The sequence below is a fragment of the Salmo salar genome, chromosome 16, assembly GCF_965601325.2.
Source record: "Salmo salar chromosome 16, fSalSal1, whole genome shotgun sequence".
NCBI classification, from domain to species: domain Eukaryota; kingdom Metazoa; phylum Chordata; class Actinopteri; order Salmoniformes; family Salmonidae; genus Salmo; species Salmo salar.
Window position 1 is genome coordinate 87,857,501 of NC_138306.1, and position 12,123 is coordinate 87,869,623.

General features: G+C 42.0%; 1 protein-coding gene across 1 annotated transcript in view; it reads right to left on the reverse strand.

Moving 5' to 3' along the window:
• The window catches only part of LOC106574831 (vacuolar protein sorting-associated protein 8 homolog), a 207,546-nt gene that overhangs the window by 11,886 nt on the left and 183,537 nt on the right, over positions 1-12,123 (reverse strand). Inside the window, 1 exon segment of the mRNA XM_082963149.1 lies at positions 3,704-3,784. Coding sequence (XP_082819275.1) covers positions 3,704-3,784 — 81 coding nt within the window.

Consider the following 12,123-nt stretch of genomic DNA (forward strand, 5'->3'; position numbering starts at 1 on the left):
CACACAGACACAGACACCAAGCCTCACTAGGGTTTAGCTTCAGTAGTTCTCTCTCTCTCTCACACACACATCCTTCTGTAAGTTAACAACACACACACACACAGACACAGACACCAAGCCTCACTAGGGTTTAGCTTCAGTAGTTCTCTCTCTCTCTCACACACACATCCTTCTGTAAGTTAACAACACACACACACACAGACACAGACACCAAGCCTCACTAGGGTTTAGCTTCAGTAGTTCTCTCTCTCTCTCACACACACATCCTTCTGTAAGTTAACAACAGACACACACAGACACATCCTTCTGTAAGTTCCCCCCCCCCCCACACACACCACACACACACACACACGCACACATCCTTCTGTAAGTTAACACACACGCACACACACAGACACACCCTTCTGTAAGTTAACAACACACACACACACCCTTCTGTAAGTTAACAGACACACACAGACACACCCTTCTGTAAGTTAACAACACACACACACCCTTCTGTAAGTTACACACACACACACACACACACACACACACACACACACACACACACACACACACACACACACACGCACACACCCTTCTGTAAGTTAACAACACACACACACACACACACACACACACACACACACACACACACACACACACACACACACACACACAGACACATCCTTCTGTAAGTTAACACACACACACACAGACACATCCTTCTGTAAGTTAACAACAGACACACACAGACACACCCTTCTGTAAGTTCCCCACACACACACACACACACACACAGACACATCCTTCTGTAAGTTAACAACACACACACACACACAGACACATCCTTCTGTAAGTTAACAACAGATACACACAGACACATCCTTCTGTAAGTTAACCTGTTATGGCTAGGGGGCAGTATTTTCACGGCTGGATAAAAAACGTACCCGATTTAATCTGGTTACTACTCCTGCCCAGTAACTAGAATATGCATATAATTATTGGCTTTGGATAGAAAACACTCCAAAGTTTCTAAAACTGTTTGAATGGTGTCTGTGAGTATAACAGAACTCATATGGCAGGCAGAAAACTGAGAAGATTTCATGCAGGAAGTGGCCTGTCTGACAAGGTGTCGTTCTTCTTGTCTCTGTTTATTGAAGAGTGAGGATCTTAGCTGTCCCGTGACACTTCCTACGGCTGCCATAGGGTCTCAGAAGGCGGTAAAAAGCTGAATCGTGGCTTTGCAGGCTCTGGCTGAAAAAAAGTAGCGCGTTTGGGTAGTGGCTGGTTACAGTACTGTGAGACTCAGGCTCGTGCCCGCGTCGACCGAAAGCTTTGTTTACTTTCCTGTGTTTAGCTAAATGGACATTCCCGGTCGGAATATTATCGCTTTTTTACGAGAAAAATGGCATAAAAATGGATTTTAAACAGCGGTTGACATGCTTCGAAGTACGGCAATGGAATATTTAGATTTTTTTGGTCACGAATTGCGCCATGCGCGCGACCCTTATTTACCCTTTCAGATAGTGTCTGGAACGCACGCAACGCCGCAATTTGGATATAACGATGGATTATTTTGGACCAAACCAACATTTGTTATTGAAGTAGCAGTCCTGGGAGTGCATTCTGACGAAGACAACAAAAGGTAATCAAACTTTTATAATAGTAAATCTGATATTGGTGAGTGCTAAACTTGCCGGGTGTCTAAATAGCTAGCCCTGTGATGCCGGGCTATGTACTTAGAATATTGCAAAATGTGCTTTCACCAAAAAGCTATTTTAAAATCGGACATATCGAGTGCATAGAGGAGTTCTGTATCTATAATTCTTAAAATAATTGTTATGCTTTTTGTGAATGTTTATCGTGAGTAATTTAGTAAATTGTTAGCAAATTCCTCCGTATGCTAGTTCTGAACGTCACATGCTAATGTAAAAAGCTGTTTTTTGATATAAATATGAACTTGATTGAACAAAACATGCATGTATTGTATAACATAATGTCCTAGGTGTGTCATCTGATGAAGATCATCAAAGGTTAGTGCTGCATTTAGCTGTCTTCTGGGTTTTTGTGACATTATATGCTAGCTTGAAAAATGGGTGTCTGATTATTTCTGGCTTGGTACTCTGCTGACATAATCTAATGTTTTGCTTTCGCTGTAAAGCCTTTTTGAAATCGGACAGTGTGGTTAGATAAAGGAGAGTCTTGTCTTTAAAATGCTGTGAAATAGTCATATGTTTGAAAAATTGAAGTTTTTGTATTTTTGAGGAATTTGTAATTCGCGCCACGCCTATCATTGGATATTGGAGCAGGTGTTCCGCTAGCGGAACGTCTAGATGTAAGAGGTTAACAACAGACACACACAGACACACCCTTCTGTAAGTTAACAACAGACACATACACACACACCCTTCTGTAAGTTAACTTCTCTAGGGTAGGGGGCAGTATTTTCACGGCCGGATGAAAAACGTACCCAAATTAAGACGGCCTACTACTCGGGCCCAGGATCTAGAATATGCATATTATTCATAGATTTGGATAGAAAACACTCTGAAGTTTCTAAAACTGTTTGACTGATGTCTGTGAGTATAACAGAACTCATATGGCAGGCAAAAACCTGAGAAATATTCAACCAGGAAGTGGGAAATCTGGTGCTTGTAGTCTTTTCAAATCATTGCCTATCTAACACACAGTGACTTAGGGTTCATTTTGCACTTCCTAAGGCGTCCACTAGATGTCAACAGTCTTTAGAACCTAGTTTCAGGCTTTTGCAGTGAACAGAGAGCGAACAAGAAGGCCGGGAAGTTGGTGACATGAGTTTTGTGGCGCGCATTCACGTGATGAGGTATCTGTGTTCCAAAACATTTTTTTAAACATTGGAATCATCCGGTTGGAATATTATTGAAGTTTTATGTTAAAAAGGCCCTAAAGATTGATGCTATACAACGTTTGACATGTTTCAACGAAAGCAAATAGAACTCTTTTTTTACTTTTCGTTGAGAAATTTTGGGCGCGCTTCCTACATTTGGAGTAGCTTACTGAACGCGCAAACAACAAGGAGGTATTTGGACATAAATTATGGAGTTTATCGAACAAAACAACATTTATTGTGGACCTGGGAATTCCTGGAAGTGCCTTCTGATGAAGATCATCAAAGGTAAGTGAATATTTATAATGCTATTTATGATTTTAGATGACTACAAAATGGCGGGTATCTGTATTGCCTGGTGTATGTTTCTGAGCGCCGTACTCAGATTATTGCAAAGTGTGCTTTCCCCGTGAAGCTTTTTTGAAATCTGTCACAGCGGTTGCATAAAGGAGATGGTTATCTATAATTCTTTGAATAACAGTTTAATATTTTGTCAATGTTTATGATGAGTATTTTTGTCAATTGTTGTGCTGATTCACTGGCAGTATTGAAGGCAAAATATTTTCTGAACATCACGCGCCAATGTAAAATGCTGTTTTTGGATATAAATATGAACTTTATCGAACAAAACATACATGTATTGTCTAACATTGAGTCCTATGAGTGTCATCTGATGAAGATCGTCAAAGGTTAGTGCTTAATTATAGCTGAATTTCTGGTATTTGTGACCCCTCTCCTACTTGGAAAATGACTGTGTGGTTTTTCTTGTGTTGTACCTGTCCTAACATAATCTAACTTTATGCTTTCACCGTAAAGCCTTTTTCGCCGTAAAGCCTTTAACAACAGACACACCTGTTCATAGTTGAAGGTCTCCAGCATACCCAGAATAAGGCCTTGTATCTCAGCCAGCTTTCCTTTACCATACACAGGGTCCTGAGAAAGAGAAAAAGAGAAAGAGAGAGATATCAGATGGGACAAACACCCAATTGAAACCCTGCATGCAGAGTTCTGTAAGATTCTCCTACATGTCCAGAGGAAAACTACAAACAATGCATGCAGGGCAGATTTAGGCCAATATCCACTAATAATAACAACTCAAAAAAGAGCAATTAAGTTTTGGAAACATCTAAAATACAGTGACCCCCTCTCATATCATTACCAAGCCATACAATACCTCTCACATCATTACCAAGCCCTGCAATACCTCTCACATCATTACCAAGCCATACAATACCTCTCACATCATTACCAAGCCCTGCAATACCTCTCACATCATTACCAAGCCCTGCAATACCTCTCACATCATTACCAAGCCCTGCAATACCTCTCACATCATTACCAAGCCCTGCAATACCTCTCACATCATTACCAAGCCCTGCAATACCTCTCACATCATTACCAAGCCCTGCAATACCTCTCACGTCATTACCAAGCCCTGCAATACCTCTCACGTCATTACCAAGCCCTGCAATACCTCTCACATCATTACCAAGCCCTGCAATACCTCTCACATCATTACCAAGCCCTGCAATACCTCTCACATCATTACCAAGCCCTGCAATACCTCTCACATCATTACCAAGCCCTGCAATACCTCTCACATCATTACCAAGCCCTGCAATACCTCTCACATCATTACCAAGCCCTGCAATACCTCTCACATCATTACCAAGCCCTGCAATACCTCTCACATCATTACCAAGCCATACAATACCTCTCACATCATTACCAAGCCCTGCAATACCTCTCACATCATTACCAAGCCCTGCAATACCTCTCACATCATTACCAAGCCCTGCAATATCTCTCACATCATTACCAAGCCCTGCAATACCTCTCACGTCATTACCAAGCCCTGCAATACCTCTCACGTCATTACCAAGCCCTGCAATACCTCTCACATCATTACCAAGCCCTGCAATACCTCTCACATCATTACCAAGCCCTGCAATACCTCTCACATCATTACCAAGCCCTGCAATACCTCTCACGTCATTACCAAGCCCTGCAATACCTCTCACATCATTACCAAGCCCTGCAATACCTCTCACATCATTACCAAGCCCTGCAATACCTCTCACATCATTACCAAGCCCTGCAATACCTCTCACATCATTACCAAGCCCTGCAATACCTCTCACATCATTACCAAGCCCTGCAATACCTCTCACATCATTACCAAGCCCTGCAATACCTCTCACATCATTACCAAGCCCTGCAATACCTCTCATATCATTACCAAGCCCTGCAATACCTCTCACATCATTACCAAGCCCTGCAATACCTCTCACATCATTACCAAGCCCTGCAATACCTCTCACATCATTACCAAGCCCTGCAATACCTCTCACATCATTACCAAGCCCTGCAATACCTCTCACATCATTACCAAGCCCTGCAATACCTCTCATATCATTACCAAGCCCTGCAATACCTCTCACATCATTACCAAGCCCTGCAATACCTCTCACATCATTACCAAGCCCTGCAATACCTCTCATATCATTACCAAGCCCTACAATACCTCTCACATCATTACCAAGCCCTGCAATACCAAGAGCTGAGCAAAGAAAAGAGTCCCCTCATCCAGCTGGTCCTGGGGCTGAGTTCACAAACCTGTTCTACTAACACACTGAAGCCTCAGGACCCTCATCCAGCTGGTCCTGGGGCTGAGTTCACAAACCTGTTCTACTAACACACTGAAGCCTCAGGACCCTCATCCAGCTGGTCCTGGGGCTGAGTTCACAAACCTGTTCTACTAACACACTGAAGTCTCAGAACCCTCATCCAGCTGGTCCTGGGTTCACAAACCTGTTCTACTAACACACTGAAGCCTCAGGACCCTCATCCAGCTGGTCCTGGGTTCACAAAGCTGTTCTACTAACACACTGAAGCCTCAGGACCAGAACATCCAATCAATCAGAATAAACCAAATTACAACACAGTCAAAACAAAACTACATTGCTTATTGGGAAACACAAGCACAAAGCACAATGCAGTGCTATCTGGCCCTAAATCGACAGAACACCGTGGCTAAATATTTGACCATGGTTACTGATCAAAACCGTAGGAAAACCTTGACAAAGTACAGGCTCAGTGAGCACAGCCTTGCCATTGAGAGGAAAGGCTGTGCAACCACTGCACCACAGCAGAACCTGAGACAGAGCTGCATTTCCTGACAAAATGTCAAAAATATAAAACAATTAGAGTGTCATTTTCCCAAATGTGAAACCCTTATTCAAGGTTTCAAAGACCTCTCTGATGAGGATAGGCTACCGTCCTGTTGGGGGAGGACGCAGAGAGCTGTCGGTTGGCAGCGCACTACATTGCTGCCTGCCATAAGATGAGGGACAGTGTCTGACAGACCAATCAACCTGCACATGTCCTCTACTGTATGCTTATTGTTGAATGTATGCTTATTTTGACCCTTGGTTATTGTTGTTACTGTTGTCCCGTTGAGAATTTTGATTCTCATTTTATTTTTTTATATTTTTTACATTGTAAATATCCAAAATAAGCTTTGGCAATATGTACATTGTTACGTCATGCCAATAAAGCGAATTGAATTGAGAGAGACACAGAGAGAGAAAGAGAGACAGAGAGAGAGAGAAAGAGAGAGAGACACAGAGAGAGAAAGAGACACAGAGAGAGAGAGAGAGAGAGAGAGAGAGAGAGAGAGAGAGAGAGAGAGAGAGAGAGAGAGAGAGAGAGAGAGAGACCTTTACCATACACAGGGTCCTGAGACAGAGAGAGAGAGAGAGCGCGAGTCATTGAGTAGGGATTGTGTTGCTGTTAGTCTGAGATACCGCTGCCCACCAAGGGACACACCACATGACCACTTTAACCTCCCACCAGCGCACACACACAGCATGACTAACACACACTTAACATAAGGAAAGAGAATAGTTATACACACAGCATGACTAACACACACTTAACATAAGGAAAGAGAATAGGTATACACACACACACAGCATGACTAACACACACTTAACATAAGGAAAGAGAATAGGTATACACACACACACAGCATGACTAACACACACTTAACATAAGGAAAGAGAATAGGTATATACACACACACAGCATGACTAACACACACTTAACATAAGGAAAGAGAATAGTTATACACACACAGCATGACTAACACACACTTAACATAAGGAAAGAGAATAGGTATACACACACACACAGCATGACTAACACACACTTAACATAAGGAAAGAGAATAGGTATATACACACACACAGCATGACTAACACACACTTAACATAAGGAAAGAGAATAGGTATATCCCACACAGCGACACACACACACGGGGGACACACAGCATGACTAACACACACTTAACATAAGGAAAGAGAATAGGTCCCCCCCACACACACAGCTGACTCCACACACGGGGGGACACACAGCATGACTAACACACACTTAACATAAGGAAAGAGAATAGGTCCCCACACACACACCACACACCACACACACAGCATGACTAACACACACTTAACATAAGGAAAGAGAATAGGTATACACACACACACAGCATGACTAACACACACTTAACATAAGGAAAGAGAATAGGTATACACACAGCAGACACACACACACGGGGAGGACACACACACACAGCATGACTAACACACACTTAACATAAGGAAAGAGAATAGGTATATACACACACACAGCATGACTAACACACACTTAACATAAGGAAAGAGAATAGGTATACACACACACACAGCATGACTAACACACACTTAACATAAGGAAAGAGAATAGGTATACACAACACACACACACAGCATGACTAACACACACTTAACATAAGGAAAGAGAATAGGTATACACACACAGCATGACTAACACACACTTAACATAAGGAAAGAGAATAGGTATACACACACACACAGCATGACTAACACACACTTAACATAAGGAAAGAGAATAGGTATACACACACACACAGCATGACTAACACACACTTAACATAAGGAAAGAGAATAGGTATCCCCCCCCACACACACAGCATGACTAACACACACTTAACATAAGGAAAGAGAATAGGTACACACACACACAGCATGACTAACACACACTTAACATAAGGAAAGAGAATAGGTATCCACACACACAGCATGACTAACACACACTTAACATAAGGAAAGAGAATAGGTATAACACACACACAGCATGACTAACACACACTTAACATAAGGAAAGAGAATAGGTATACACACACACAGCATGACTAACACACACTTAACATAAGGAAAGAGAATAGGTATACACACACAGCATGACTAACACACACTTAACATAAGGAAAGAGAATAGGTACACACACACACACACACACAGCATGACTAACACACACTTAACATAAGGAAAGAGAATAGGTATACACACACAGCATGACTAACACACACTTAACATAAGGAAAGAGAATAGGTATACACACACACACACACACACACACACACACACACACACAGCATGACTAACACACACTTAACATAAGGAAAGAGAATAGGTATACACACACACAGCATGACTAACACACACTTAACATAAGGAAAGAGAATAGGTACACACACACACACACACACACACAGCATGACTAACACACACTTAACATAAGGAAAGAGAATAGGTACCACACACACACACACACACACACACAGCATGACTAACACACACTTAACATAAGGAAAGAGAATAGGTATACACACACACAGCATGACTAACACACACTTAACATAAGGAAAGAGAATAGGTACACACACACACACACACACACACACAGCATGACTAACACACACTTAACATAAGGAAAGAGAATAGGTATACACACACACAGCATGACTAACACACACTTAACATAAGGAAAGAGAATAGGTATATACACACACAGCATGACTAACACACACTTAACATAAGGAAAGAGAATAGGTACACACACACACAGCATGACTAACACACACTTAACATAAGGAAAGAGAATAGGTATACACACACACACAGCATGACTAACACACACTTAACATAAGGAAAGAGAATAGGTATACACACACACACAGCATGACTAACACACACTTAACATAAGGAAAGAGAATAGGTATACACACACACACAGCATGACTAACACACACTTAACATAAGGAAAGAGAATAGGTACGCGGTCCTCTGTGAGGGGGTACGCGGCCTCTGGGGACCGGTCCTCTGTGAGGGGTACGCGGTCCTCTGTGAGGGGGTACGCGGTCCTCTGTGACGGGGTACGCGGTCCTCTGTGAGGAGGTTCGCGGTCCTCTGTGAGGAGGTTCGCGGTCCTCTGTGAGGGGGTTCGCGGTCCTCTGTGAGGGGGTTCGCGGTCCTCTGTGAGGAGGTTAGTGGTGTGTTAGTAATCACTGTTCAGTCTGCTGACATCACTCATCTAGTCCAAAGCAGGGAAAAAGTATACTTAAATATACTTAAAATAATATACTTTAAATACGAGATGTACTTGTGTAGTATATCTGAAGTATACTATAATTTCACTGAAACGTCTTACAAGTGTTTTTAAAAACTAATTGTTTTTCAGTCTTTTAGTGGACTATACATTCACTATTATTACACTGGAACACACATTAAAAGTCTCCTCAGTTTCATACGCTTTAAATGTAATTCACTATATTCATTCAAAATACACTGACAAGGAGCCTCCAGCTCGTTCAACACCTGATTTACTTAACAAGACACATCTAAACAGGTGTTTCCAGGTAAGACATTACATGGCACAGGTTCTCTACTGCTCCTCAAGCAAGGAGACCGATGACATCACAGGTTCTCTACTGCTCCTCAAGCAAGGAGACCGATGACATCACAGGTTCTCTACTGCTCCTCGAGCAAGGAGACCGATGACATCACAGGTTCTCTACTGCTCCTCGAGCAAGGAGACCGATGACATCACAGGTTCTCTACTGCACCTCAAGCAAGGAGACCGATGACATCACAGGTTCTCTACTGCACCTCAAGCAAGGAGACCGATGACATCACAGGTTCTCTACTGCTCCTCGAGCAAGGAGACCGATGACATCACAGGTTCTCTACTGCTCCTGAAGCACGGAGACCGATGATGTCACAGATTCCTATCAGACTCATTGAAGTTTACAGTTGTAAAAACATATGTTTTTACGGTTTAGTGTGTACACTTTACTGTATTTATACTTGGGTTGTTGCTATTCAACAGGACAAGTTAAAACATCGCTGGTGGACATATTTAACTTGAATGTCGACAAAATATATGTGTACTTTCAAAAAAGTATGTGATGTTTTTTTTGTTGCATATTACCCACCATCCTTTTGTGCAGCTGAAGTTTTGATTTATAATATGATGCTCTTCATATTAAGCTCATTTAAATGTTATGATGTTCATTATATTAAGCTTATTTAAATGTTATGATGTTAATTTTCACACTGAATAATGTTTTATTTTATGTTAATTTATCACTGTAATGTGAACTAAAGTACAAAATGGCAGTTATCAAAGGCGTTGCATGTAAAGCATAAACCCACTGAGAATATCAGTGGCATCAGACTGCCGGTAGGAACGTTCCTTCTCTTGCTCGAACTAAATCCATACCTGCTGCATACCGACCCGGCAGAGATAAACCTACCGATTCTACTTGTAGATCCCAATGCTCCTCAGTGGCCAGCAACTTAACTTTGAGCCAATCAGAGAGCACAAACCCCCACGTGGGGAGACCAACAAAAAAAGTGAATTTTGTCCATACAGATGAGCTAATCAAACTTCATACTTCATATGCAATGTAGGTTATGGGATGGTAGCTAGCTAAGTGCACAGACACAATGCACACAACACTAAATACTTCCACCAAGCTATCTAACCACTAGTATTGACAATCTAATTAAAATCACAATGGATTAGCTAGTTTCCATGAAACAGCTGCCTGTGTTAGCTGCCGAGTCAGTGCAGTGTCCTTAGCTAGCTAGCTAGCGAATATGCTCATGTTCGTTAGCTAGCTAAACATTTGGCTGACACTGGTAGTCAGGGTCTACAGAGAGTGAATTAAAATGGTTATTTGTCATCTTGCTAGCTAGTTATCTAGCTGTGGTTATCTAGCTGTGGCCATCTGGCTAATAACAACAAGGGATTTCTACAAAATAGCAACATTAGCCTGGAATCTAGGCCATAAGCAATACACACAGATACGTGTTGCCAAACAAGGCTACTGCCACCTTCTGGTTTGGAGTGTTTTATCAAGGCTACTGCCACCTTCTGGTTTGGAGTGTTTTATCAAGGCTACTGCCACCTTCTGGTTTGGAGTGTTTTAACAAGGCTACTGCCACCTTCTGATTTGGAGTGTTTTAACAAGGCTACTGCAACCTTCTGGTTTGGAGTGTTTTAACAAGGCTACTGCCACCTTCTGGTTTGGAGTGTTTTATCAAGGCTACTGCCACCTTCTGGTTTGGAGTGTTTTAACAAGGCTACTGCCACCTTCTGGTTTGGAGTGTTTTATCAAGGCTACTGCCACCTTCTGATTTGGAGTGTTTTAACAAGGCTACTGCAACCTTCTGGTTTGGAGTGTTTTAACAAGGCTACTGCCACCTTCTGGTTTGGAGTGTTTTAACAAGGCTACTGCCACCTTCTGGTTTGGAGTGTTTTAACAAGGCTACTGCCACCTTCTGGTTTGGAGTGTTTTAACAAGGCTACTGCCACCTTCTGGTTTGGAGTGTTTTAACAAGGCTACTGCCACCTTCTGGTTTGGAGTGTTTTATCAAGGCTACTGCCACCTTCTGATTTGGAGTGTTTTATCAAGGCTACTGCCACCTTCTGGTTTGGAGTGTTTTAACAAGGCTACTGCCACCTTCTGGTTTGGAGTGTTTTATCAAGGCTACTGCCACCTTCTGATTTGGAGTGTTTTAACAAGGCTACTGCCACCTTCTGGTTTGGAGTGTTTTAACAAGGCTACTGCAACCTTTTGGTTTGGAGTGTTTTAACCTGTTAGGGCTAGGGGGCAGCATTTGCACGTCTGGATAAAAAAAATGTACCCGATTTAATCTGGTTACTAATCCTACCCAGTAACTAGAATATGCATATACTTATTATATATGGATAGAAAACACTCTAAAGTTTCTAAAACTGTTTGAATGGTGTCTGTGAGTATAACAGAACTCATTTGGCAGGCAAAACCCTGAGACATTTTCTGACAGGAAGTGGATACCTGATGTGTTGTATTACCTTTAAACCTATCCCATTGAAAAACACAGGGGCTG